This window comes from Podarcis liolepis, assembly GCF_965112155.1.
Source record: "Podarcis liolepis genome assembly, chromosome: 2".
In the NCBI taxonomy this organism is placed as follows: Eukaryota; Metazoa; Chordata; class Lepidosauria; order Squamata; family Lacertidae; genus Podarcis; species Podarcis liolepis.
Genome location: NC_139555.1, coordinates 114652438 through 114679110, shown reverse-complemented (window position 1 = coordinate 114679110; position 26673 = coordinate 114652438). Strand labels below are relative to the sequence as shown.

Sequence of the window (26673 nt, the reverse complement as noted above, 5' to 3'; positions counted from 1 at the left end):
TGGGCTTGCCCCTTTCTCTGCCGAATGGTGGAAAGAGCCCATGGGGTCCCAGGCATACACACAGGGTCTGTGTCCATTTGGAGAATAGAAGACATGGCGGAGACTGCTGTGCTTTTTGCCCTCTCCCCCAACCCAGACATTTCCTTTTAAAATGTAAAAATCCGCCCAAATGGGCATGTTTAGGTTTTCCCAGACATATGGCAACCCGGGGGGAGAGATGGGGCCACGGACCCCCTGGGTGTGTTCTATGGACCCCTAATTGGGAACCAATGTGCAAGACCATGTATTCTCAGACATCTGCCTTTTTCATACCTGTTACTCGCCTGGAGACCCACATTGCAAAATTTGGATAGGTGCCAATTTCGAAGGATGGCTATGTTTGCGGTACCTTTTTGGAAAGTGCCATGAGGCAGATTTGCCTCAAAACGTGAACGGAGATGATTATTTATGTGTGCAACAACAGCAGCGTGATACCGCTGGCCCAGAGATGGAAAGAAGATAAAGTCCCGACCAGAGAACAATGGCTGATTAACATGATGGACTGCGTTGAAATGGCGAAAATGACTGGGAAAATCAGAAACCAGGAAGAGAGAAACTTGAATAAGGAATGGGGGAAATTACAATTTACCTAAGAGAACACTGTAAACAACTAAAAACTTTGGCAGGATTTGAGTAACGCTTGTAATGTACTAAAAACTGAGGTAGAAATGTATTATTTTAAGAAAAATAGAGAAAATATATGATGCAGTTGGAAAAGTTTGAAGATGGAAACCTTGGAAGGGTGGAGGGCATAGCTGTCCCGTTTTTTAAGAGAAATTCCTTTATTCCGAATAGGATTCCTCGCAAGAAAAGGAAAAAGTTGACAGCTATGGTGGAGGGAAGACTAAGGATTCAGGAAAGCTTAAATGTTGATTATGACTAGTGTTTGAATTCATATGTGTGGTGTAAAACTGAACAAAAAAGATTGTAAACAATAAAACGTGAAGGGAATTTCTGTGCTCTGCATCCCTAGCTCTCCCTATCTGTCCCTATTAAGTTTTCCTTTTCCCTGGACTTGTTTGCAAAATACCTTGTCTTAACCCGCTTGAGGGCAGGGCTTTGGGCCATGAATGGTGCTCATAGCAGCTGCACATCACTCCCCCTCTGACCCCGCCTCTTCTGTCCAGCCTCGAGACTAAATTGCAACATCCCCTTGCTGCCTCAGGCAGAGCAGCAGAACTGTCCACTCTGCACGGCTACAGCCCAGAGATGGCATCTGGGAAGAGGGTGCCCCTCTGGCTGGCATGCTTCGGAGCTCTGGTGACTCTGAGCCACGGCGCTCCAAGGTGAATATGTTGGGCAGGGACGCGGGTTTGCCAGTCCCCAGCCCCCTTTCTGACTCCTGTCTCAAGAATAGCTTCTGTTTTTCTGCATGGGCTTTAAGAACGACCTGGCAAACAGAAGTTCAACAGGCGAAGGGTGGGGTGGGTGTGTTGCATCCTTGCTTCGCAAACAGTTACCTGTTGAAGTTTTGCCTGTTGCCCAGGTGTCAAAGGCACAGGAAAAGTGGCAATGCTTGCTCTGTTCAAAGGCATCTGCACGCTCTGGGTAATTCGGCTGTCCGCTTGTTTCAGTTATTTTAACCATGTCGCAGTCTTAGGGTGCAATTCTATGCTCCCTTACCCAACCGATTGGGCTGCTATTGGCATGTTATTGGTCCTCAATGGAGAAAGACAAGTTGTTACAATCTCAGGAAATAAATATTAATTCGCATGCATTGCCAGTGATTAAGCGGCTGGCTCTTCTTCTTTAAAATGGATTGATTATGAAGGATTCGGTTTTGTGTTAATGCACTATTTTATGCATGATATAATTTGATGCCATTTTTATGCGGCAAATAAGGTTTTATGTAAAACAGGCTGAACTTCAAGGGAGGTGGGGAAAATGTCATATAATAGTGTTATCTAAGCATCGGCTGCTCTCGAATGTAAAAAATAATTTGTTTCCCCTCCAAACTTGTCAAGTATTTCTTACTTTGATTAATACGTTATTGTCAATTTTTGTGATTAGATTTATTTCACATGATAGTATGTAACTCTGAGGGCTCTGGAGTGCAGTCTTGGGCATTTTACTCAGAAGGAAGCACTACTAAATTCAATGGGATTTTATCTCAAGTAACCGCAGGAAAGGTTACAGCTTAGTTAAATTCTTTTCGGGAGCCTCCAGAGTGTCAGAATTTTGTGGGAAAGATCCAAGCCCTTGCTGGGGCGTTCAGGGTGGTATTCGGTGTTAGTGCTACTCAGAGTAAACACGTCGAAATTCATGAAGGTGATTTTTAGTAATGGGTGCACTCTGAGTAGCACTTGCAATCACAAAGTTGTAGAGTCAGAAGGGACTCTGAGGATCATAGATAGATAGATAGATAGATAGATAGATAGATAGATAATTTATTACGGCCAAAGACCAGCTCACGTAACATAACACAATAAAAACAGCGTTCATAAAGATAAAATATACAATCGGAGCAGATTGCAGCCATAGCTCATGAGTTAAAATTGAGATACAGGGCTACCTCGGGTTACATATGCTTCAGGTTACAGACTCCGCTAACCTAGAAATAGTACCTCGGGTTAAGAACTTTGCTTCAGGGTGAGAACAGAAATCGTGCTCCGGCGGCAGCAGGAGGCCCCATTAGCAAAAGTGGTGCTTCAGGTTAAGAACAGTTTCAGGTTAAGAACGGACCTCCGGAACGAATTAAGTACTTAACCCAAGGTACCACTGTACCTTTAAAAGGCTGTAGAATATTAATCAGCCAAAGGCCTGGTTGAAAAGGAACGTTTTTGCCTGGCACCTAAAAATATACAGTACATAATTCGTTCTGGAGGTATGTTCTTAACCTGAAACTGTTCTTAACCTGAAGCACCACTTTAGCTAATGGGGCCTCCTGCTGCCGCTGCACCGCCAGAGCACAATTTCTGTCCTCATCCTGAAGCAAAGTTCTTAACCCGAGGTACTATTTCTGCATTAGCGGAGTCTGTAACCTGAAGCGTATGTAACCTGAAGTGTCTGTAACCCAAGGTACCACTCCTTCAGAACCCAACTCTCCTCACTTTTTTGCTTCTGAGCCTCTCTAGATATAGCAGGGAGCTGCTGCCTGTACAGTGGTACCTCAGGTTAAGTACATAATTCGTTCTGGAGGTATGTTCTTAACCTGAAACTGTTCTTAACCTGAAGCACCACTTTTGCTAATGGGGCCTCCTGCTGCCACCGCGCCACCAGAGCACGATTTCTGTTCTCACCCTGAAGGTTAAGAACAGACCTCTGGAACGAATTAAGTACTTAACCCGAGGTGCCACTGTATATACATACACCCGTACAGCTGAGATTTGGGCTACCCTGGGGATCATCTACTCCAACCCCCTGCAATGTAGGAAAATCCCCATATGGGGATCGAACCTGCAAGCCTGGCATTATCAGAACCACGCACTAACCAGCTGAGCTATCCAGACTGGACATAAACCTTAGGTCTGCACCATTAAAGTGGATTAATAAGCTCTGTTGCTGTAGAGCAACGCATCCTGTTAAAAAGGGGGAACCTGACTTCTTGTGGTTTATAAAGCATCGGCTTGTGCAGAGCCATCAGCAGATTGGTATGTGCCTTTTTTCTTTTTCTTTTGCAGAACCAGCAAAAAAACAGTGCTGTTTACACACACACACTTTTATTATTTGAAGCATTTTCTTTTAAAAGTGATAGTTTGTTCAACTCGGGAATTCCCCAACTCGTTATAATCTAGATGGCGTTAAGGAAACAACACTCTGTGGAAGGCTGCCAATATCAATATTGCGAAAGAGTGGAAATTTGTTCCCACTTTGAAATCTTCTTCTTTGTTGCTTGTGTTTTGATTATTTATCAGGGAAGGAACGGGGTTGGGCCAGAAGCTCAGACACAAACAGAACTGGGGGGAGTCGGGTCAGAGCTCTATGCTCAATTTCCTGGGAGTAAGCACTCTGCTTCTGATACACTCCAACTTCCTACCCACTTCTATCATGAATCCTCCTTCTACAACGGTCTAACTTGGCCGACACTACTTTCTTTCCCCACTCAAGAAACCCACTTTTGCTGCAGTCCCTCCCCTTAAGGTTCTAGCTAAATATAGGGGTATCAACTTGAATAAAATATTGTGGGGGCCCAGGTAAGCCCACCCTGCATAATCTATCGCATGACACAGTGCACCCACACTATTTGAATAGGAATACCCATTAACTTTGTGGGGACTCAGCCCCCTAAATATTTTATTGGCTCCATAGTTGGCTCCTATGTCTCCTTACCCTCTAACATTTCTCCAATGAAAATAGGGACGTCCTATTTGATAATATTGGGCACCGATCAAACATTAAGCATTAAAATACTTCCCTATGCAGGGCTGCCTTCAGAGGTCTTCTAAAGGTTGTATCTCCTTGGCTTGGGGGTGTGGGGTGGGTGGGTCACACAACTCCATACCTTCCAACATTTCTCCAGTGAAAATAGTGGTGTCCGACCATACCCTCCCAACATTTATTTGACGAAAGTAGGAATGTCCTAAGAAAAACTGGGACATTTCAGGGTCAAATCAGAAACCGGGAAAGCTTCTGTAAATCCAGGACTGTCCCTGGAAAATAGGGACACGGAGATTTGTATCTGTCTTTCGCAAACACACATACATTTCTTCTTCTACTTTGGCAATCACTTGTAGCCAAGTAAAATTGTCTTCCATAAACACGGTTTTAACAATGAGTCCATAAGTGACTGTGGAGGCCAATTCTGGACCCACATGTCCTTCCACAGTGGGGACATTGGTTTCCAGGCAGGAGTTGATTATGGTGAGGGTTTGCCAAGCGTGCCTTCCTCTTAGCACGTTTCTCCCTTGCATCCCGAGTTCATCTTCAAAGCCCATGACACCTTTGGTAAAGGCTGTTCTCCAGTTGGAGCACTCACAGGCCAATGTTTCCCAGATTTCGGTGTTTATACTACATTTTTAGATTTGCCTTGAGACAGTCTTTAAACATCTTTTGTTGACCACCAGCATTATGCTTTCCATAAACACACACAGGAAGAACACGCACCCCTCCCTCCCAGACCCACATGCGTACGTTAGGGTTGTTGTATCTCAAAAAGTGAAAATCAGGACAGAGTTGTTCAGTAATTTTTTTGCCTGAAGTTGTTGAGGTCCTTTTGGTTGTTTTTTTTAAAAAGGGGAACCAAAGTTCTTTAGCTTTTTTTTAAAGTTGAAGGTACAATAAATTTTGAGTTTTGAAGTTTTTAAAAGGCATTTTGGTGCGATTTAACCCCTGTTGCTGGTTTTCCAAGGCCATTTGCCTGATTTCCGAAAAATAATCCCAAGACGCCATTTTCGGAGGCGAATTCCAGGACATGTCCTGGAAAATCAGGACATATGGCAGTCTTAGCATACATACCCTTTCTCTCTCTCTCTCTCTCCTTCCTTCCTTCCTTCCTTCCTTCCTTCCTTCCTTCCTTCCTTCCTTCCTTCCTCTCTCTCTCTCTCTCTCTCTCTCCCCCCCCCCCACAAATAGAACTTGCTTCCCTCTGCCACTCATGTGTTTGCCTGCCCAGGCTGTCATTCACATTCACAGTCTATTCCATATAATATATAAATGAGCGTATGAAGAATCTGCAGGATCAGGCCAATGACCCACCTGGTCCAGCTACCTGTTCTCACAGCGGCCAAGCTGCTTAGGGGTTTTTGCTGTTAAATTCTGTTAAATATTTTGTTTAAAAAATAATAATAATGAAAAAGAAAAATAATAATACATGCCAACAGTATGCATCTGTATATGGCCTGGTTTGTTCCTCCCTCCCTTCAGAGCCTTTTCTCGCCTGTCGCAGCTTGCAAAAGTGTTTGGCATTTTCAGAGCCGCATGAAGAATGGCTTAAAGGAAGGAAATAGTGGGTCCAACTCTGTTACTATATCTCTGCCCACTTTGCAGGTTGCTGATGGTAGCGCCCAGCGTGGTGACGGTGGGGGTGGAGGTGCCGATCGCCCTTCAGGTAGAAGACGCCCCTCCAGGCGGGCTGTCAGGCACCGTTTATTTCCAGAATGAGTATACCAGGACACTATGTTCCCACGAAGTGCGCTTCACGGTCGGGCCTGATATACAGAAAGTGACCTTGAAGGTAGGAGATGCTGCTGCCCTCGGGAGATAATTCCTGATTCTAAGCAATTGTCAACACCGGCAACTCCTAGAGCTACCCGGAGCCCATTGAAACTGATTGGGCGGAAGGCAAGGATGCCAACACTAGGGGGAGCCAGAGCCAAAAAGAGGCAGAGTGTTTTGCACAAGCAAGACCTTTTGCCTCTCCCCACTGTCTCACGCCTTTCTCGTTTTCTCAGGTGACCCCCGAACTTTTTAGGCAATGTGGCTTGACTCGCCTTCGGCGGGAAGGCTACATCCAGCTTGTAGCCCACAGCTCTCAGCTCCCGACCCCGAACGGGGTTCAAAGCCTCAACCTGCGGTGGACGGCCCGGAAAGGGTACCTGCTTCTGCAGACCGACAAGCCAATCTACACCCCTCGGCAAAAGGGTGAGTCCAACGTCTTGAGCATTTTGGCCTTGCTCAGCCAACATTTTCCATTTGCAGGCATGCACCCTTAAAAAACCCACGAGGCACCCGAAAGAAAAGCTCAGCCTGTGCACACACTATATTAATAATAATAATAATAATAATAATAATAATAATAATAATAATAGTTGTTGTTGTCGTTTATTCGTGTCCGCCTCTTCCTGGCCCCCTGGACCAGAGCACGCCAGGCACTCCTGTCTTCCACTGCCTCCCGCAGTTTGGTCAGACTCATGCTGGTAGCTTCGAGAACACTGTCCCACCATCTCGTCCTCTGTCGTCCCCTTCTCCTTGTGGCCTCCATCTTTCCCAACATCAGGGTCTTTTCCAGGGAGTCTTCTCTTCTCATGAGGTGGCCAAAGTAATGGAGCCTCAGCTTCACGATCTGTCCTTCCAGTGAGCACTCAGGGCTGATTTCCTTCAGAATGGATCGGTTTGATCTTCTTGCAGTTCATGGGACTCTCAAGAGTCTCCTCCAGCACCATAATTCAAAAGCATCAATTCTTCGGCGATCAGCCTTCTTTATGGTCCAGCTCTCACTTCCATACACCACTACTGGGAAAACCATAGCTTTAACTATACGGACCTTTGTTGGCAAGGTGATGTCTCTGCTTTTTAAGATGCTGTCCAGGTTTGCCATCACTTTTCTCCCAAGAAGCAGGCGTCTTTTAATTTCGCGGCTGCTGTCACCATCTGCAGTGATCATGGAGCCCAAGAAAGTAAAATCTCTCAGTGCCTCCATTTCTTCCCCTTCTATTTGCCAGGAGGTGATGGGCCCAGTGGCCATGATCTTCTTTTTTATTATAATATAAATAAATAAATAAATTATTTATACCCCACCCATCTGGCTGGGTTTCCCTAGCCACTATAAAGCCCATCTTTTCCCTCTCAGTTAATTCTGGGCATTGTCGTCTGTTACCGGTGGCTGTGAATTGTAACTCTGTGAGGGACAAGACAACAGCGTCTACAATTCTTTGAGGGAAAGCTCATAGATATACTATAGAATCATAGTGTTGGAAGGGACCCCGAGGATCATCCAGTCCACCCCCTGCAACGCAGGAATATGCAGCTGTCCCATATGGAGATCGAACCTGCAACCTTGGCGTTATCAGCACCACGCTGTAGCCATCTGAGCTGCCCAATTAAGAGTGTGCTTTGAGTGCCCAAGGCTGCATACACACCAAATATTTAAAACACATTGTCCCCCACCCACCTCAAAAATCCTGGGAACCGTAGTTTGCTAAGGGTGCTGGGAACTCTAGGGGTTCTTATGGGTTCCAGGCAGGGCTGTCTTAAGCCTATCCGGTGCCATGGGGCAAAGATCTCTCTGGTGGCCCCCTGGCAACTCCAAAACAAGGGAGGGGGCAGTGGAAAATGTCCTCTGCCTTCTCCACCGCCCTGATCCCCTCGGTGGTGGCGGCGATCAAGCAGGAAAACGTGATGGTGGACATGCTCTCCAGCGTCGGGAGTTGGCGTGGTGCAGCTTGCGGGCGTGCAGGGAAAGGGGGCAAAGCCGTGCAGCTCCTCCACTCGCTAGGGCGCCCCTGAGAAGCCGGTGCCCTGGCGCAACGAACCACTAAGCCCTATGGGAAAGACGGCTCTGGTTCCAGGATTCTTATGGTTGAGGGAGATTCCTTTAAATTCATAGCCTGGCGTGCAGCCTTGGAACAGCAGCCAAGTGTGCTGCGTACATTTGGGGCTCATCCGAGGATCCCACTGCCTATGCTGCTGTTCTGTAGTTAAAGGAGGAGCAGCCTTCCCCAACCTGGTGCCCTCAAGATGTTTTGAATTGCCAGTCAGCCTTCGGGCCCCACCCCCTCCCCACCGGACATCCCCTTTCTACAGTTTTGTGATTCCTTATTGCCTTATCCAAAATAGCACTGAAGACAGGAGTGCCTGGCGTGCTCTGATCCATGGGGTCATGAAGAGTCGGACACGACTAAATGACTAAACAACAACAAAAATAGCACTGTGAGAGAACCACTTCTATTGCAGCACGTGGGTTGGGGAACAACGACCCATCTCGCAGAATCCTTTGCCAAAACCCATAGCCTGACTCAATATTGTCCTTTTCGCGTACACGGCAACGTCTATTTACATGGCTCCAAAGGTGAAATAGCAAAGTCCAGTTTGCTCCGCACCTCGCGTTGCACGCCCAACCCTGCTCGATTGCTTCTCAGCCTTTGTAAGCAAAGCCCTGCGGAGTCCCACACCTTCACACAAACACACAAACACACACACAGGGAATGTGGCTGCCAAGTAACCGCCAAGGCCGAAGCCAGTACATAATACTCTGCAAAGGCAGCGGCTTAAGTTATCAATGTAACTGGGATACAAAAGCAACTACACTTTAGAGTAGGATTAAGCAGTTTAATGTGCAATGCCATCCTTATAGCCACAAAGAGATTTCTTCCCCCTTTTGTGTTGCTGTATAGGGAAGTATTTAATGTTTGGTATTTTATTATGCTTTTATATGTGTTGGAAGCCACCCAGAGTGGCTGGGGCAGCCCAGGCTGGATCTACACTGACCTATTTAATGTTATTAGAACGATATGAGATATATCGTTCTTAAACATCACAGGGCAAACTTGTAAATTAAAAGTGTTTCTTACCTTGTTTTCTCTGTAAAAACGCTGTTTTCTCACTGCCAATTCCTGGTTGCTCTGCAGTGGTCTCTGGTGTCACATTTTAATGACGCATTGTGAACGTTAAAAGTAGGACGTAATGTGTCCATTGACGTTATGAAAACCCTTCCTTAATGTTCTAAACCAGGGGTCTGCAACCTTTAAGACAAAAAGAGCCACTTGGACCCGTTCCCGAAGAAAAAACAACTGGGAGCCGCAAAACTCGTCATTATAAAAATAACGTTTTTGTCACTTTTTATTATTTCTTTGTTTGACCCCTCAGAATTACTCCTCCTCATAGAAATAAACGTTAAATTAACAAGTTACCTTTTTGTGTGTGTGTGTGTTCTTCACTCCCCTTCAAAACAGTGACCAGCGTACATGACCCCTTTAAATGCAGTGACCAGCGTACATGCCCCTTACAATGTAGTGGGCGGGAAGGTGACATCGGGACGGTGCGTGACTAACGCACGCACTGCCGCCATGCGACGTCACAGCCAGTACAGCACCCGCCACAGTGGGGAGTGTCGGGGCGCACAATGCGCCTCCTCCCCTCGCTAGTATCCGCCCCGGAGCCGCGGCAAAGGTGTAAAAGAGCCACATGCGGCTCTGGAGCCGCGGGTTGCAGACCCCTGTTCTAAACCATGAGTGTAGATCCACCCCCAGTCAAATGGGTGGGAGACAAACAGGGCTTTATTTCAGCCAGATTTCGCCACCTCTCAGGCGGGCACCATTGCCATTATAAGAGAACAAGGGAGGCGTTCATGATGAGTTCCATAACCTCTTTTTCTAGTAAAAGATCACTGGGTATTATTATTATTATTATTATTATTATTATTATTCCTACTTCTTCCTCATACTCCATTTTTGGTTCTTCTGTTTCCAGTGAATTTCCGAGTTTTTGTCCTGGATCACAAACTGAGGCCAACTTCCGAATCCGTGGTTGTCACTGTGCAGGTAACTGAGAGCGCTGTTCCAAAATGCAAAGGCGTGGGAGGTCAAAATTGACACTCCTTATCAAACAATCCATAGCGCGGCACCCTGTTCTCGCAACAGCAGACCAGATACCTGCGGCAAACTCACGAGTGGGACATTAGTACAACACAAGCACTGTCCCTTCTTGTGGCTTCCAGCCCCTGAAACATCACCATCTTGATCAGTAGCTAGGATGAATTATCCTCCACGAATTTATCTCAGTCCCTGCTACCAGGGAACTCTGGGAACTGTAGTGCTGCGAGGGGAACAGACGGCCTCGGCACCCATAACATACTACCAGGGCTTTTTTTGCAGCCGGAATTTGCTGGAACTCAGTTCCGGCCCCTCTCAGGTGGGGACCATTGCCATTCTAAGAGATGAGGGAGGTGTCCTGGGACCTCTTTTTTGAGAAAAATAGCATGGCATACTATACTTCCCAGAATTCTTTGGGGGAAGCCAATACAGTTCAGCCCCTCCCACTAAAATATTTGAGGGGCCTGCCATCCCAAGTTAATTGGCATTGCCATTCAAAGGGTGGGTGGGTGCGTGCAGCATCATGTGATCGATTATTTGGGGTGGGGCTCCCCCCCAAATATATTACAGTGATACCTCGGGTTGAAGTAGCTTCAGCTTAAGCATTTTCGGGTTGCGCTCTGCGGCGGCCCAGAAGTAACGGAGCACATTACTTCCGGGTTTCGCCGCTTGTGCAGACGCTAAAAATGATGTCACGCGCAAGCGGGGAATTGCGACCCGTGCACGCGCAGACGCGGCTTGCGTTCGCTTCAGGATGTCAACGGGGCTCCGGAACGGATCCCGTTTGCATCCAGAGGTACCACTGTATTCAAGTTAGCACCCCTGAACTGCTTTATATGTAAATTGCAGATGTAGCCATGATTACCTGTTGTCAAAACATGGGTGTCTTCCTGTCTCTCTGTCTCCATCAGAACCCGCGAGGTATACAGGTCCGGAAAGTCGAGCGTATGCCGGTCCAGTTTGTGATAAATGATCACCTGTCAATCCCCGATATCTCTGAGTAAGTTTAACCAGTGTTGTGTCAATCAGGTCCAGGCAAATCCGACAGGTGGCAGAAATTCAAAGGTGGAGATCCTAAAAGTGCCCCTATTTTCCAGGGACATCCCTGATTTAGAGAAGCTGCCCAGGTTTCTGATTTGATCCCGGAATGTCACACTTTCCTTTAGGATGTCCCTATTTTCGCCACAAAAGTGTTAGAGGGTATGGTAAGGTAAAGGTAAAGGGACCCCTGACCATTAGGTCCAGTTGTGGCTGACTCTGGGGTTGCGGCGCTCATCTCGCTTTATTGGCCGAGGGAGCTGGCATACAGCTTCCGGGTCATGTGGCCAGCATGACTAAGCCGCTTCTGGCGAACCAGAGCAGCGCACGGAAACGCCATTTACCTTCCCGCAGGAGCGGTACCTATTTATCTACTTGCACTTTGCGGTGCTTTCGAACTGCTAGGTTGGTAGGAGCAGGGACCGAGCAACAGGAGCTCACCCCGTCACGGGGATTTGAACCGCCGACCTTCTGATGGGCAAGTCCTAGGCTCTGTGGTTTAACCCACAGTGCCACCCGCATCCCTAGAGGGTATGGTAGGATGTCCCTATTTTCACTGGAGAAAGGTTGAGGGTATGGAGTTATTTGACTCCTGAAGGCAATCCTGTATAGGGAAGTTTAATGTTTTATTGTGTTTTTACATATGTTGGAAGCTGCTCGGAGTGGCTGGGGCAACCCAGTAAGATGTGTGCGGATATAAGTAGTAAAATTATCATTATGGAATGAGACGTCCCTATTTTCATCAGAGCGATGTTGGAGGGTATGTGAGCAGTGAAGGTGTTGACTTTGTCTCCTTACGCAAGCCCTGTTGGGATTCCAGGAGCCAAATATTGCCCCAAAGCAACAACTCTTCCTAATGACCCAAGCAGCTACAATAATAATTTATTCTTTATACCCCGCCCATCTGGCTGGGCTTCCCCAGCCACTCTGGGCTGCTTCCAACAAAATATTAAAATACATTAAAGCATCAAACATTAAAAGCTTCCCTAAACAGGGCTGCCTTCAGATGTCTTCTAAAAGTCTGGTAGTTGTTGTGCTCTTTGACATCTGGTGGGAGGGCGTTCCGCAGGGTGGAATACCTTGAAATAAGGAAGTAACATTTTTTATTCTAGAAGAAATAAATATTGTACTTTAGCAGCGGTGTGCTGGGGAGGATTTTAGCCTGGGCTTCATGAGGAAACAATGATGACGAAAGCTTTACCTGTTGGATTTCTGCATGCAACCGTTTCATGGCAGGCAAATGTTGCTTGCTGCCTCATGCTGAATCAGGCCACTTGGGACACCTAGCCTTTAAAGGCACAGGAGCATGGAGTGGCAGACAAGTTGGCAACTGTTTTTTTAGGCCAGGGTGCAAAGGTCTGGTTTAGGGCTTGTGCTCATCTGGGAGGATTTAAAACAAAAACAAAAAAACCCCTGCTTTTCTCATTTGAGTGATAGACCCCTATGAAGCATTACAAACTGCTTTTGCAGATTTATTGCTGTCTAGATATACATTGCCACTCAGCTTTTTGCAAGGGGGGGGGGGACTGCTGTTCAATATGCTAAACTAGTTCCCTGGTTCTTTGCATTACTATGACCTGGCTCGAGTTTTCTTCCTGTTCTTTCTGCCTTCCCCTCCTCCTAGGCCTGGCATTTGGCGAATCACGGCCCACTTCACCACCACTCCGGGTTACAACACGACCACTGAGTTCGAGGTGAAAAAATACGGTATGTTCTGCTAAGGCAGAGGGCTTTCTGAGAGCTGTGTGTGACAGGCAGCAGCTCAACTGGGGCGGTTGTTGAAACAACCTGATAATATGATTCTCCCACCCTCCCTTTTTGTGAGGAAGCGGTACATTCTTAAAAGGTAAAGGGACCCCATTAGGTCCAGTCATGGCCGACTCTGGGGTTGTTGTGCTCATCTCGCTTTATTGGCCGAGGGAGCCGGCGTACAGCTTCCGGGTCATGTGGCCAGCATGACTAAGCCGCTTCTGGTGAACCGGAGCAGCGCACGGAAACGGCGTTTACCTTCCCACCGGAGCGGTACCTATTTATCTACTTGCACTTTGACGTGCTTTCGAACTGCTAAGTTGGCAGGAGCAGGGACCAAGCAACTGGAGCTCACCTCGTCGCGGGGATTCGAACCGCCAACCTTCTGATCGGCAAGCCCTAGGCTCTGTGGTTTAACCCACAGCGCCACCCAATTATTAGGCTGCCAGGTGTTTTGGTGCCATATCTCAAGTAACAGAAACCTGAGTGCTGCTGATGGGCTGAGGGGAATGGTCTGAGTTGGAAAAATGCAGCTTTATAAAGCTGGCAGCTGAGGGGGCTAAGATTAGGCACTTACCAGGATCTCAAAGACTAGCAAAGGCCTCACTCCAACACTGTGCACAGGGCATCCAAATATTGCAAAATGTAACCCGCCTGCACAAGAAGGGCAGGTGAGAGAATACAAGAGCCTAGGAAGCTCCCAGAATCAGTCCCAAGCATCTCTGAGTAGGTACAGTGGTACCTAGGGTTACATATGCTTCAGGTTACATACGCTTCAGGTTACAGACTCCGCTAACCCAGAAATAGTGCTTCAGGTTAAGAACTTTGTTTCAGGATGAGAACAGAAATTGTGCTCCGGTGGCACAGCAGCAGCAGGAGGCCCCATTAGCTAAAGTGGTGCTTCAGGTTAAGAACAGTTTCAGGTTAAGAACGGACCTCCAGAACGAATTAAGTACTTAACCCGAGGTACCACCGTACTTGGAGAGACCCACATGTGAAATTCTGCAGAGCCGCTCCCATCAGCCACAGCCAGCACATATAGAATCATAGAGTTGTAAAGTTGGAAGGGACCCTGAGGGTCATCTAGTCCAACCCTCTGCAGTGCAGGAATCTTTCACCCACCATGTGGCTTAAACCCGCAACCCCGAGATGAAGAGCCTCATGCTCTACTGACCGAGCTATGAAACCTCTCTGTGGAGCAGAAGGCAACCCAAAAACCCTCTTTCAAAAGGCTGCCTACCTGGGCAGTGAGTCCCATTCCATAAAATTGGGGGGCCATCGCAGACAAGGCCCTGCTCCCAACTTCATTAGATGAAAGCTCCATAGGCCAGAGCTTTCCCAGAAGATCTTACATGGCACAGGCCATTTGCACAATAACGCTGATTAGCGCACCGTCTGCCGAATTTCAGCCTGTCTTTCTCTCCTCAGTGCTGCCTCATTTTGAGGTGACGATTGTCCCGGAACGGAAATATATCCTGACCTCACCCCAGCAGAACTCCGACTTGAGTATTGACCTGCAGGCTAAGTAAGTTCCTCTTGTGGGTTGGGGCGTTTCTGATATAATTAACTGATTTGAAACATTATATAAGCCACTCCTTCACCTTTTAAATATAAACTTTAAAGGTGCCTAGCACAAAAGCCCCTGGGCCAATTTGTCTGATATTTGGCAGGTTTATAACCCAGGGACACCTTTCTCAATCTTCCCCAAATTGAGGTCCCAACCAAATGTGGTTTGTTCACAGCCCTACTAAGTGAGCCTTTGGTTTGGTTCAGCAGAGGTCACACTAGGATATATTCTATATTATATTGCAAAAAAGCAGCACGGTTTAAGAACGTGTAGTGTGGTTGTTGCTTTAGGCCTCAAACAAGACCCCTGTTTGACCAGAGGGCAGACAGTCCATCTTTACACACACACTCACATACGCACAAAGGAATTTTGCATTTCTGGTTTATAGACCCATTTACTATTTTACAGTAAAACAGTTTTCCACTGTTTAGCATGATGTGAACAAATGTAGCCACATTAGTGTGGCTGGGTGGAGGGCAGAGTCTGGAATTTTTTTGTTTTGCCTTTGGTTAACCCTAGTTTGTTGTGTTGTCAAGTACAACAAACTACGGTTAAAACTAACTGGTTATTTCTATATTTGTCCCTGGCTTTTTTCTGGCCCACGTAGGACCAGTCTGGATAGTTGGCCTTGGTGAAGATTTGACCTTTTCATCCCCAAAAAGTTTTTGATTTGAGTTTCTACTGAAATGAGGCTGCATTTTAATGTTGCATTTTAATCTTGTTTTTAAGTTGTATTTTAATCAATTGTTTTTATACTTGGTGTTAGCCGCCCTGAGCCCGGTCTTGGCTGGGGAGGGCAGGGTATAAATAAAATTTGTTGTTGTTGTTGTTGTTAATTGAATTTATATTCCGCCCTATACCTGCAGGTCTTGGGGACGGTTCACAGAATAAAACCAAAATATATAACCAAAATATGAAATCCAGAAGAATCTCCTTACATTTGCAATTCTGCCTCTTAGCCACACAGGAGGGGAACGCGTATGCAAGCCCTGACAGAAGCTAGGTCCGCCCTGGTTCATTGTGACTGTTAAATGCAGGCATTGGCAGTGGGGAGATGTACCCTGCTTGCTCACCCCAACTCCTCGCCTTTGAATTATCCCCGGTTTCTTCTCCCAACAGATTTTTTTACGGGAAGGGAGTGACTGCCACAGCCTACGTGCGTTTCGGAGTGACAGATGAAGACGGGGGCAAAATGTATGTCCCGGGACTGGAGCAACAAGTCACAGTAAGAAACGTCCCTGCCCTTCATCAGCTCACAGACCTCCCTGCTGGCTTTCCAGAGATAATAATAATAATAATAATAGTTTATCTATGGAGTTGAGCCCTCCTAGTTTCCCCTTGTAATTAGTGATCCATCTGACACTTAGCTCCTAAATTCAGGAGCGCTGGTGGGATACCTGGAGACTTTCAACCCTGCTCCCAGATGTCTGTGCGTTGTCGGCATGTGTGGAATGGATTCCGTAGTGAGACAAGGTTTTCTGCACATGCTTAAACACACTATTTCCTTTATTAGGGCCAGCTTTGGCAGTTGGGCAGGACCACCCCACCTGTCATTCACCTGGCGTTATTATGATGTCCGGTGATTGATAGGTAGGTGGTCTCTATCAGGTAAAAAAAGCAAGGTGAAAATAAATAGATAACGATGAGCCATGAGATAACGATCTGGCCCAGTGGGCCAAAAAACAAACTCCTCACCGCTGCTCTAATATAGCAAAGCAGGCCTAAAATAAAGTAATAACCAGGCAGAGGGCCTTTTTGGTGGTGGCGCCCGCCCTGTAGAACACCCTCCCATCAGATGTCAAGGAAATAAACAACTATTTGACTTTTAGAAGACATCTGAAGGCAGCCCTGTACAGGGAAGTTTTAAATGTTCGATGTTTTATCGTGTTTTTAATATTCTGTTGGGAGCCGTCTAGAGTGGCTGGGGAAACCCAGCGAGATGGGTGGGGTGGCAATAATAATAATAATAATAATAATAATAATAATAATAATAATAATAATAATATTGTTTGCCTCTTCCAATACCCTTATGACTTAAGGCCCTCCATCTGACCCACAAAATTAGGGTCTCTTCTACCCTCCTCAATTCAAACTCAACTATGAAATTCTAGTCTCTTGTTATGTTAAACCCTAGGCCCTAGGGGAATTGTGGTTTGTTTTGCTTTATATATAAAATAATGTTTGTTTGTGTGTGTGTGTGTGTGTGTGTGTGTGTAATAAATTATATTTATACACTGGTGCCTCGCAAGACGAAAATAATCCGTTCCGCGAGTCTCTTCGTCTTGCGGTTTTTTCGTCTTGCGAAGCAAGCCCATTAGCGGTTTAGCGGATTAGCGCTATTAGCGGCTTAGCAGGCTTAGCGGATTAGCTGATAAGCGGCTTAGCGATCAGCTGATAAGCGGCTTAGCGGCTTAGTGGATCAGCTGATAAGCGGCTTAGCGGATCAGCTGTTTAGCGGCTTAGCGGCTTAGGATCAGCTGATAAGCGGCTTAGCGGCTTGGGAAAAAGGGGGGGGAGGAAAAAAACCCCGCAGGAACTCGCAAGACATTTTCGTCTTGCGAAGCAAGCCCATAGGAAATTCGTTTTGCGAAGCACCTCCAAAACGGAAAACCCTTTTGTCTAGCGGGTTTTCCGTCTTGCGAGGCATTCGTCTTGCGGGGCACCACTGTATCTAAATATATAATCATTTATATTTGTGGCACCCATGGTTCTTTCCTCCCATCCTTTCTCCTCACAATGACCCTCTGAGGTATGTGAGGCTGGGCGATGGTGACTGACCCAAAGACTGACCCCTGAACTTTATGGCTGAGCAGGCATTTGAACCCAGGTCTCTCAAGTCCTGAGCCAGCACCCTAACCGCTACACCACACAGGTCTCTGAATGTGTCCTGCTTGAATATCAGTACGGTACAACTAATTTTATATCCCACTCTACCATCTCCTCTGACCTAATTCCCTCCGTATTCAGGTAATGGATGGTCATGGCTCACTCATCCTAAAACCCAGCCTCCTCTCTGAGAAACTGGGACGTCCGCTGAGGAGTCTAGCCGGGACGACGCTCTACATCGCAGCCACTGTGATAGAGAAAGCAAGTAAGTTTGCAAATGGGACATGTCTGAACCACTTTAGACATGGCTTTCCCTCACCAAATAATACTGGGAGCTGTAGTTTCATATCACCTCATACAAGGTGCCCCGGGTTTTGAGATCTTTGGGGGAGGCCCTTCTCTCGGTCCCACCACCCCCAGAGGCCTGCTTGGTGGGGACGCATGACAAGGCCTTCTCAGTGGTGGCTGCTCCCATACTTTGGAACTCCCTCCCCGAAGAAGCCAGGCTGGCTCCTTCCTTGCTGTCTTCAACCAGCAGATGAAAACCTTCTTATCCCAACAGGCCTTTGGGAACTGGCTGGGTTTTTTTTCAAGGGAAGGTCTTTTAATAGTGTTTTGGTGTTTTTTGTTATCTATATTTTAAGAGATTTTTATTTTTAAAATTGTTTTAATTCTATTAGATTTTATTTACTTTTTAGCAATTATCTTCTATATGTTCTTAGCATTTTGTATTTTAGCTGTGTTGTTTCCATTAGCGTGAGCCATTTGGAGTCCTGGTCTGGGGAAAAGGCAGGATAATAATAATAATAACAATAATAATAATAATAATAATAATAATGCAGTCGTACCTTCGAACAGCTTAGTTCTCAAATGTTTTGGCTTCCGAATGCCGCAAACCTGGAAGTGACTGTTCCAGTTTGTGAACTATTTTTGGAAACTGAATGTCCGATGGGGCTTCCGTGGCTTCCGGTTGGCTGCAGGAGCTTCCTGCCGCCAATCAGAAGCCACGCTTTGGTTTCCAAATGTTTTGGAAGTCAAACGGACTTCCAGAACGGATTCCGTTCGACTTCCAAGGTACAACTATAATAATAAGGAGCATCGCAGAACAACTAATAAAGTAGGATCGGTCCACCATGATTGCACCATGACTGTGCCAAAAACACACTGTAGAATATAAACCCATAATAAAACACCGATCAGGAAGGGCCTTCAGAGAGCGAAGGCCACAATGGTTTCCGTTTCTTCACTGTCTTTTCCCTTCATTCTCGTAGGTGGTGAGCTGGAGGAGCAAGAGCTGGCCTCGGTGAAATTTGTAGAATCTCCATATTCGGTCGACCTATCCAAAACCAAGCACCATTTTGTGCCCGGGGCACCCTTTGACGTGCTGGTGTGTATATTGCGTCTCCTGCTGTTTACGTATTTCCCGTTTTGTTGGTTTGTTCCAAGATTTTATTCATTTTAGGGCTCCCAAAGAGGCTGATAAAAATTAGTACAGTGGTACCTCGGGTTATGTACTTAATTCGTTCTGGAGGTCCGTTCTTAACCTGAAACTGTTCTTAACCTGAAGCACCACTTTAGCTAATGGGGCCTCCTGCTGCTGCCGCGCCGCCGGAGCACGATTTCTGTCCTCATTCTGAAGCAAAGTTCTTAAGCCAAGGTACTATTTTGGGGTTAGCGGAGCCTGCAACCTGAAGCATATGTAACCTGAGGTACCACTGTAATAGGACTTCAATTACCCGGATATTTGTTGGATGTCAAACTCAGCCAAGAGCATAAGGTCAAACTGATTCCTCACTGCCCTTGCAGACAACTTCATTGTCCAGAAAGTGGGAGAAGCAACAAGAGGAACAGCCATTTTAGATCTGGTCCTAACCAATGTTTATGACCTGGTTAGTGGGGTAGAAGTGGAAGGATCATTAGGCGTGAGTGATCATGCTCTTCTGAAGTTTACTATACAGCGGAAAGGAGCAGCCAAGCATACTAAGACTCAATTTCTTGACTTTAAGAAAGCCGACTTCATAAAACTTAGGGAAGTGCTGGGTGAGATCCCTTGGACAGTAATACTAAAAGGAAAGGGAGTTCATGATGGCTGGGAGTTTGTTAAGAGGGAGATAGTAAAAGCACAACTTCAGGCAATACCAATGAGACGGAAACATGGAAGGTGCTTAAAGAAGCCAGGGTGGCTATCTAAAGAACTTTTAACTGAGTTAAGATTAAAAAAGGATGTGTACAAAAAATGGAAAAGGGGGGAAACCACCAAAGAGGAATTCAAACAAATAGCCAGCACGTGTAGACACAAAGTCAGAAAAGCTAAAGCACAGAATGAACTCAGGCTTGCTAGAGAGGTTAAAAGCAACAAAAAAGGCTTTTTATGGGTATGTCCGTAGCAAAAGGAAGAACAAAGAAACAGTGGGGTCACTCAGAGGAGAAGATGGGGAAATGCAAACAGGGGACACAGAAAGGGCTGAACTCCTCAATGCCTTCTTTGCCTCAGTCTTCTCCGATAAAGAAAACAATGCCCGACCTGAAGAATTTGGAGCAAATGATTCAGCAAAGGAAACACAGCCCAGAATAACTAAGGAGATAGTACAAGAATACTTGGCTAGTTTAGATGTATTCAAGTCTCCAGGGCCAGATGAACTGCATCCAAGAGTATTAAAAGAACTGGCAGATGTGATCTCAGAACCACTGGCAGTCTTGACAACCATATGTCAGGAGTGCTCTGATGGTGTTTCCTGCTTGGCAGGGGGTTGGACTTGATGGCCCTTGTGGTCTATTGCAACTATGATTCTAGGACGGTCCTTTGCCCCTCAGGCTTGCAATCCAAAAGACACAGCACACAAAAAAAGCGATTGGGGAGGGAAGAGGAAAACAAAGAAGCTCATGTCGCACTCCTGGATTTGCCTGTTGTTGGGGCAGGGAGGGGAGCAAAGGAGAAGGCAGGTTTTAAAATGGTGGTTTTAAACAACAGCAGAGGTTTGAAAAAAGCAGGGCCACAGAGGAGCTGTGGGGGGCTGGAAGGAGCCGCTAAGGGTTGTGTGGGCTGGAATGAGCTTTGAGGATATGGAGGGGCCAGGTAGGCGGGATTTGCAAGCAATGCAAGCAGAGGTGGCACCCGGTGTGGATGCATAGCTATCAACTTACAGATTTGAAAATAAGGGACCAGCAGCCTCGAAAATAAGGGATCAGCAGCCAAAATAAGGGATTTTAGTCAACCAGCAGCCAAACGAAGCCTCAAGCGGTGGTTCCCACAGCGCAGCAACCCGGCAAAGGGGATGCAGCAAGGAAAACCACCGTCCCCTCTCCGCTGGGAAGCGCTGAGCAAAGGCAAGTCCCCAGGCAACACAGCCAATTTGATCGGCACAAGGCATGCAAGCTCCACCCCCCAGTCGTTCTTAGACTCCTTATTGGGTGAGCAACGCAGCCAAGCAACACAGTTGGAGCCTCCCTCCTCCCTGGCCAGCAGGGAGGGAGGGAGAGGAGCTGCTTCCTTTGAAACCCGGGAAATTTAAGGGACAGCAGTGGGACACGGCGCTGGGATAAGGGACTTTCCCGCCAAATAAGGGACGGTTGACAGCTATGTGTGGATGTCGTCATAAACTTTTTATGTTGCTGTTTCATTCCAGGCTACTATTTCACTCCCAGATGGCGCACCTGCCCCCCGCCTCCCAGTCCACATCTCAACCCAGATAGCGGGAGGCTCGTCGCCCACTGATGCCCAAATAGAAAGCAACGATCGTGGAATTGTGATGCACAGATTCAACCTTCCCGCTGGTGCCACCTCAATCACTATCCTGGTATGTTGTTGTTGTTGAGGATATTGATTAATATCCTCCCTTCACACGCAGGGCAAGTCGCAGCAATTAAAAATGCGACATTAAAAACAGTCCAAAACAAATGTCCGTGGCGTGACTAGGCATCAAATGCCGAGATAAAGAGAGAGACTCATCTTCCGCATGCAATGCAAATTTTGCAGCGAAATTGCCAGGTGCTCTGCGGAAAGAGAGTTCCACAACTTAGGGGGCCGTTTGAATTTCTGAGGGCAGTGGAACTACAAACTGGACCTGCCCTAAACAATAGGAAGTCCATTTCAACCTTCGGTTTCCTCTGAAGGAGGAGGAGTAGACAGACCACCAAAGGTGGGATCAAATGAAATTCTTGGGGCAAGGTGTTCCAAAGATGCTGTCCGAAAAGACTCTGTCCCTGTTGCTGGCCAAATCTATACAGTGGTGCCTCGCGCAAGACGAAAAGAATCTGTTCCGCGAGTCTCTTCGTCTTGCGGTTTTTTCGTCTTGCGAAGCAAGCCCATTAGCGGATTAGCGCTATTAGTGGCTTAGCGGGCTTAGCGGATCAGCTGATAAGTGGCTTAGCGGATCAGCTGTTAAGCGGCTTAGCGGCTTAGGATCAGCTGATAAGCGGCTTAGCGGCTTAGGATCAGCTGTTAAGCGGCTTAGCGGCTTAGGATCAGCTGATAAGCGGTTTAGCGGCTTAGGATCAGCTGTTAAGCGGCTTAGCGGCTTAGGATCAGCTGATAAGCGGCTTAGCGGCTTAGGATCAGCTGTTAAGCGCGCTTAGCGGCTTAGGATCAGCTGTTAAGCAGCTTAGCGGCTTAGGATCAGCTGTTAAGCGGCTTAGCGGCTTGTGAAAAGGGGGGGGGAGGGAAAAAACCCCGCAGGAACTCGCAAGACATTGTCGTCTTGCGAAGCAAGCCCATAGGAAATTCGTCTTGCGAAGCACCTCCAAAACGGAAAACCCTTTCGTCTAGCGGGTTTTCCGTCTTGCGAGGCATTCGTCTTGCGGGGCACCACTGTATCTTTTTCTCAGAGGGGCAAATCATACAGCAGAGTCTCCAAGGCCAGTCTTAGCTTTGAGGCATTCTGGGCACATGTGGGTCTCCTAATAACCGTGTCCCACACCACTAAGGCACAGGCAGGATACCTTTTTTCACTACCTGAGGGCTGCATTCTCCCTTGACAAACCACCTGGGTTTGTGTGTGTGTGTGTGTCACATGACAGTGTTGGGCGGGGCCAGAGGCAAGCAAGAGGTCCTGTCACAGTTTAGTTTATTTTATTTATTAAACTTGTATATTGCCCTTCATCCAAAGATCTCAGGGTGATTCACAGTTCAAGGATGCATTTGAGCTAAGCAAAAGTACTCGTTTATTTCATTCGTTTATTTCATAAAATTAATACATCATTTGATTGGGTTAAAAAAAAAAGCACTCAAGGTGATTTACAAAAGACAAAACAGGAAAATCAGGAAAAATCCTCACATATAAACGTCAAAATACTAAAACAGATTAAAACCACCTCAGCTTTCTAAGCATCTGGGTAGACTTTTCTAAACAAGAATAGGTAGTGAGTGCAACTGTTTCAAATCGGATATGCATACAACTATATAGCCAAAGGGTTCTGTCAAACAGCCAGCCGGCAGTAAATCATACTGTTCAAAGCTGGAGTTAACTCCTTATTAGCACAAAGATGATCTTTGCAGATTTGGCGGAGAGTCAGGCCTAATGAGCACTGCAGCTGATTCCTGTTAGGTCTGGCCCTTCAGTTGCTGAGACTGAAAATTCCCACCTCCCCATAGCTGTCTAAGTCCCCTCCTCTGCAGGGCTTTTCCCAAGCAATCTGAGACTGTACCTGCACAAAGCTAACTTCTCCTCTGCTCTTTTCAGCCCTTTCCTGGTCCGGGCAAACCAGGGAGGAGGGGAGCTTGTCGCAGCAGGAAGGGGAGACACCTGTGACTCTTCACCGGCCAGACCCATCTCTACCTCTTGGTCTCCCTCCTCCTTATCACCTGCTTCAGCTTTTGCCTCTTGTTCTGGACTTCTCTCTGCCACAAACTCTCTCAGCTCACTAAGCCCTGTTTGTCAGCATCACCCTTGAGCCAGTTCCACCAACTGGACTCATCCACTTCAGCCCCAACTGGGCTAGGCGAGCTGGGTAGCACTTCCAGAGACCACCTTCTGCACAGGAACAGGTCAAAGTGCTGTGGACTCACAGCTTAGAGTTGTGAGCACCGGATTCACTCCAACAAGAAGACAGTCGTCGCACAGCAGAGTATAGCAGAGTATAGCAGAGCATAAACGACTTGGAGAGCAGCTCTGTAGAATATCTTCTTTATTCTATCTACAACTATAATACACAACTATATACAGAGCTAAATGAGGTCTAAACGAAAAATGCTGAACTGTACTGAGTGTCTGCAGCTGCTCTTAGCAGCAACCTTATCTATACACACGATCTCTCTCTAACACTCAGTCTCTCTCTCTCTTTGACGTGAGGCTGGAGCAGAATAAGTAGAGAGCAAAAAACCGCCCCTCCTCTCTGGAGAATCAGCTGAGCACATCAGCAGATTCTTGGACATGGGAGGGGTGAAATCTCCTCTTCCCAGTCTTCTCCCTCTGAGCACTCATCATTCTCCTGCCACCTCTGAGCCTTCTTCCCCTGGCGGTTCCCCAGCTAGTTCCTCCCACTGTTCCTCTGCACCCAACCAGAAGCCCATGATAGGTACTCAACGTGGTGCACTCTAGATGTCATGGGACTCCAACTCCCATCAGTCCCAGCTCTCATAGCCCAGTGGTCAAGGGTGATGGGAGTTGTAGTCCAACAACCCCTACATTGGCTGTCCAGCAATCTAGCTCCTGTTGCCCTTCTAAAAGATGCCTTCTGTACCCGTTGAAGTTTCCAAACTGTGTTTAAACGTAGGGCCATGTAGAGAGCATTCCAGTGGTCTTTTCGGGGTCCGAGAAGCGAATATGTGACTGTGTGTTTCTCTGTGTCTTTGTCATCCACACAGCTAAGAGTCGGAACAGAGTCTCCAGCAGAAGTCACCTTGACTGCCAAACGCATGGCCTCCCCGAGAGGAAACTACTTGATCATCGAAAGCCCCAAATATCAAGGCTTGAACCCTGGAGAGACCCTTACATTAGGGTTGAAAAGCGTTGGGTCGACTGCCTTCTCCCGATTCTATTACATGGTGAATCCTTCCTGGGGGGCCCTAACCTTCCTAGGATGAAGGAAAGATGGGTTAAGGGCAGAGATGGGCGAATCAATTTTTGGTTTCTCTTGGTTTTTCGTTTTTCCAGATTTAAGTTCATTTCTCCGCATTCCCATGTTGGCTTGCGTTGGTTCTATTTAAAACCATCTCAAAAATTCATCAAGCATTTGGGTGTGGATTTATCCTAAGAAACATACTTTTGTAGACAACGTGGCCTAAAATTAGGGCAGTGCCCTCCTGAGGGAAGCAGACTAGACTGTGGGGCATGGGGGAAACTGTGTAGCCGTCACAGCTCTGTCCCCAAACACCTCACCAGCGCTAAGGCGGCTGCCTCACTGCTGTTATAGGGCCACCTCAGTGCTAAGACAACATATATGAAACATGAACATTCAAAACCACTGCATATTCCCGTGCTTAAGCACTATCCTTTGAACTGGTCCTTTCCCTCCAGGTGTTGAACAAGGGGGACATTGTCTCTGTCAACAGTGTAGCCCGAGGCTCCTACACTGTCGTTTCCGTTCCCATCACCCCCAGCCTGATGCCCACGTTTCGATTTGTGGCCTTTTATCGCCTCGGGGACGAAGTCGTGGCCAACTCTATCTGGGTGGATGTCGTTGACAGCTGTGAGGGGAAGGTGAGAGCTTCTCAAATTTTTGTGTGTGAAAATTCTCCTTCTTGGAACCTTTCCTGAACGGGGCGGATGTTCACAAGGGCATTGGGGGTGTTAAAATGCAGGGTGTTAAAATGGCTGCCCCTAATGTCTATGCCCCTCCAATCTCCAGCTGGTACTTCGGACATCAAGTACTGATCTGCAGCCTCAGGACTTCCTGACCCTCACCATAGACACCGATGCGAGAGCCTTCGTATCCCTGGCTGCCACCGATTCGGCTGTTTATGCCCTCAACCGGAAGAATCGCCTCACACAAGACAAGGTACAGCCACACACATTTCTCCTCAGTCTCTTTCTTGTGATTATTTTTTTTTTTTAGTTGTCATCAGTAATCAGTCATCCTGAAATTCACGGATGTGTGGAACCCATCTCCATTAATTTTGAGGGTCTACTCTTGAGTAGAACTTAGTTGGAGGCAGCCGTTTGTTTCTAGGCTACCCCAGGAATAACTTCCCACAGGTTATTGTCATTGGGGTTGCCTTTTCAAAGGCATATCTTTTTGCCTAGGCTCTCCCTGGCCCCTGCTTTTGGTCGCTTTCATTTTTTAAAAAAAAAACTTCCTCTATTGCTAATATTTCTAACAACCCAAAAGTGCAGCAGCAGAGTATGGCATCGTTCCATATGCTAAAGCCAACAAGCAATAAACAAATAAAGAAAAGAAAGTATTTATACACAAGTATAAATCACAATGTCCGCATTTCCTGAGCTGGCGTGGATGGTGAATATTTAGCATCTAAGTCCGAAGAATAGGAAATAAAACCTCAGCAGATGATGTTCTAGGTCCTCCACACCCCACCATGGAATCAAGCAGTTTGTACATAACTTCTTCTGCAACAGCCAAAGCCAACAAGTCCTTATTCCACAAAGACAAATGTAGATTTTCCAAGGTTTTCCACTGCTGAGCTGTTTCAATCCTAGCTACAGCTAACATCCATGTCAAAACTGATTTAGACAGACAAGCTTCCATGTTGTCAGTCCACCTACTCAGTAATGACAATCATGGTGGAGCCCAAACAGGTGATTTAATTAACTTACACTGTTTGGTCTCTTTTATGACCAAATTCCTGTTTGCAAGCTCTTTTTATTACACTGTTTTACAGGTGTGTGTGTGTGTGTGTGTGTGTGTGTGTGTGTGTGTGTGTTTTAAGTAGCACCTCAGTTTTTACAATGCTGCTTTATTGGGGGTTTTTTAAATGCTAGTTAAAGATATGATCTGTAAACTGCTTTGATGATGGTTGCATGTGTGGGGGTTTTAGTTAGTTTGTTTGGTTTACAATCAAGCCGTTATATAGTAGTATCTCGGGTTACATACGCTTCAGGTTACATACGCTTCAGGTTACAGACTCCGCTAACCCAGAAATATTGCTTCAGGTTAAGAACTTTGCTTCAGGATGAGAACAGAAATTGTGCTCCAGCGGCACTGAAGTGGTGCTTCAGGTTAAGAACAGTTTCAGGTTAAGTATGGACCTCCGGAACGAATTAAGTACTTAACCCGAGGTACCACTGTATTAGTTTTGATAAATAAATAAACAAGCCTTTTAGGAACCCTTTTAAATAAATACATTCAGGCAGCGACCAGTTTAGGTGTGTCCAA

At 46.6% G+C, this 26673-nt stretch overlaps 1 protein-coding gene across 4 annotated transcripts in view; it reads left to right on the top strand.

The window, feature by feature from the left end:
• The first annotated feature begins 1088 nt into the window (after positions 1 to 1088).
• Positions 1089 to 26673, top strand: part of LOC310701040 (complement C4-A-like) — a 338535-nt gene continuing 312950 nt past the window's right edge. For 3 of the 4 annotated variants that reach the window (XR_014522904.1, XR_014522905.1, XM_083491039.1), the window contains exons 1-14: positions 1089 to 1325; positions 5965 to 6151; positions 6369 to 6558; positions 10105 to 10175; positions 11138 to 11226; positions 12889 to 12971; positions 14442 to 14538; positions 15700 to 15805; positions 17548 to 17671; positions 18678 to 18793; positions 21033 to 21203; positions 24209 to 24388; positions 24861 to 25043; positions 25192 to 25341. Coding sequence is in view for 2 of the 4 variants with exons in the window: in XM_083491039.1 (XP_083347165.1) it covers positions 1249 to 1325; positions 5965 to 6151; positions 6369 to 6558; positions 10105 to 10175; positions 11138 to 11226; positions 12889 to 12971; positions 14442 to 14538; positions 15700 to 15805; positions 17548 to 17671; positions 18678 to 18793; positions 21033 to 21203; positions 24209 to 24388; positions 24861 to 25043; positions 25192 to 25341 (1824 nt within the window). In the remaining 2 variants the exon portion in view is untranslated. Of the gene's footprint in view, positions 1326 to 5964; positions 6152 to 6368; positions 6559 to 10104; positions 10176 to 11137; positions 11437 to 11804; positions 12972 to 14441; positions 14539 to 15699; positions 15806 to 17547; positions 17672 to 18677; positions 18794 to 21032; positions 21204 to 24208; positions 24389 to 24860; positions 25044 to 25191; positions 25342 to 26673 lie in introns of all 4 variants that reach the window. The other variant, XM_083491040.1, reaches the window with a different exon arrangement.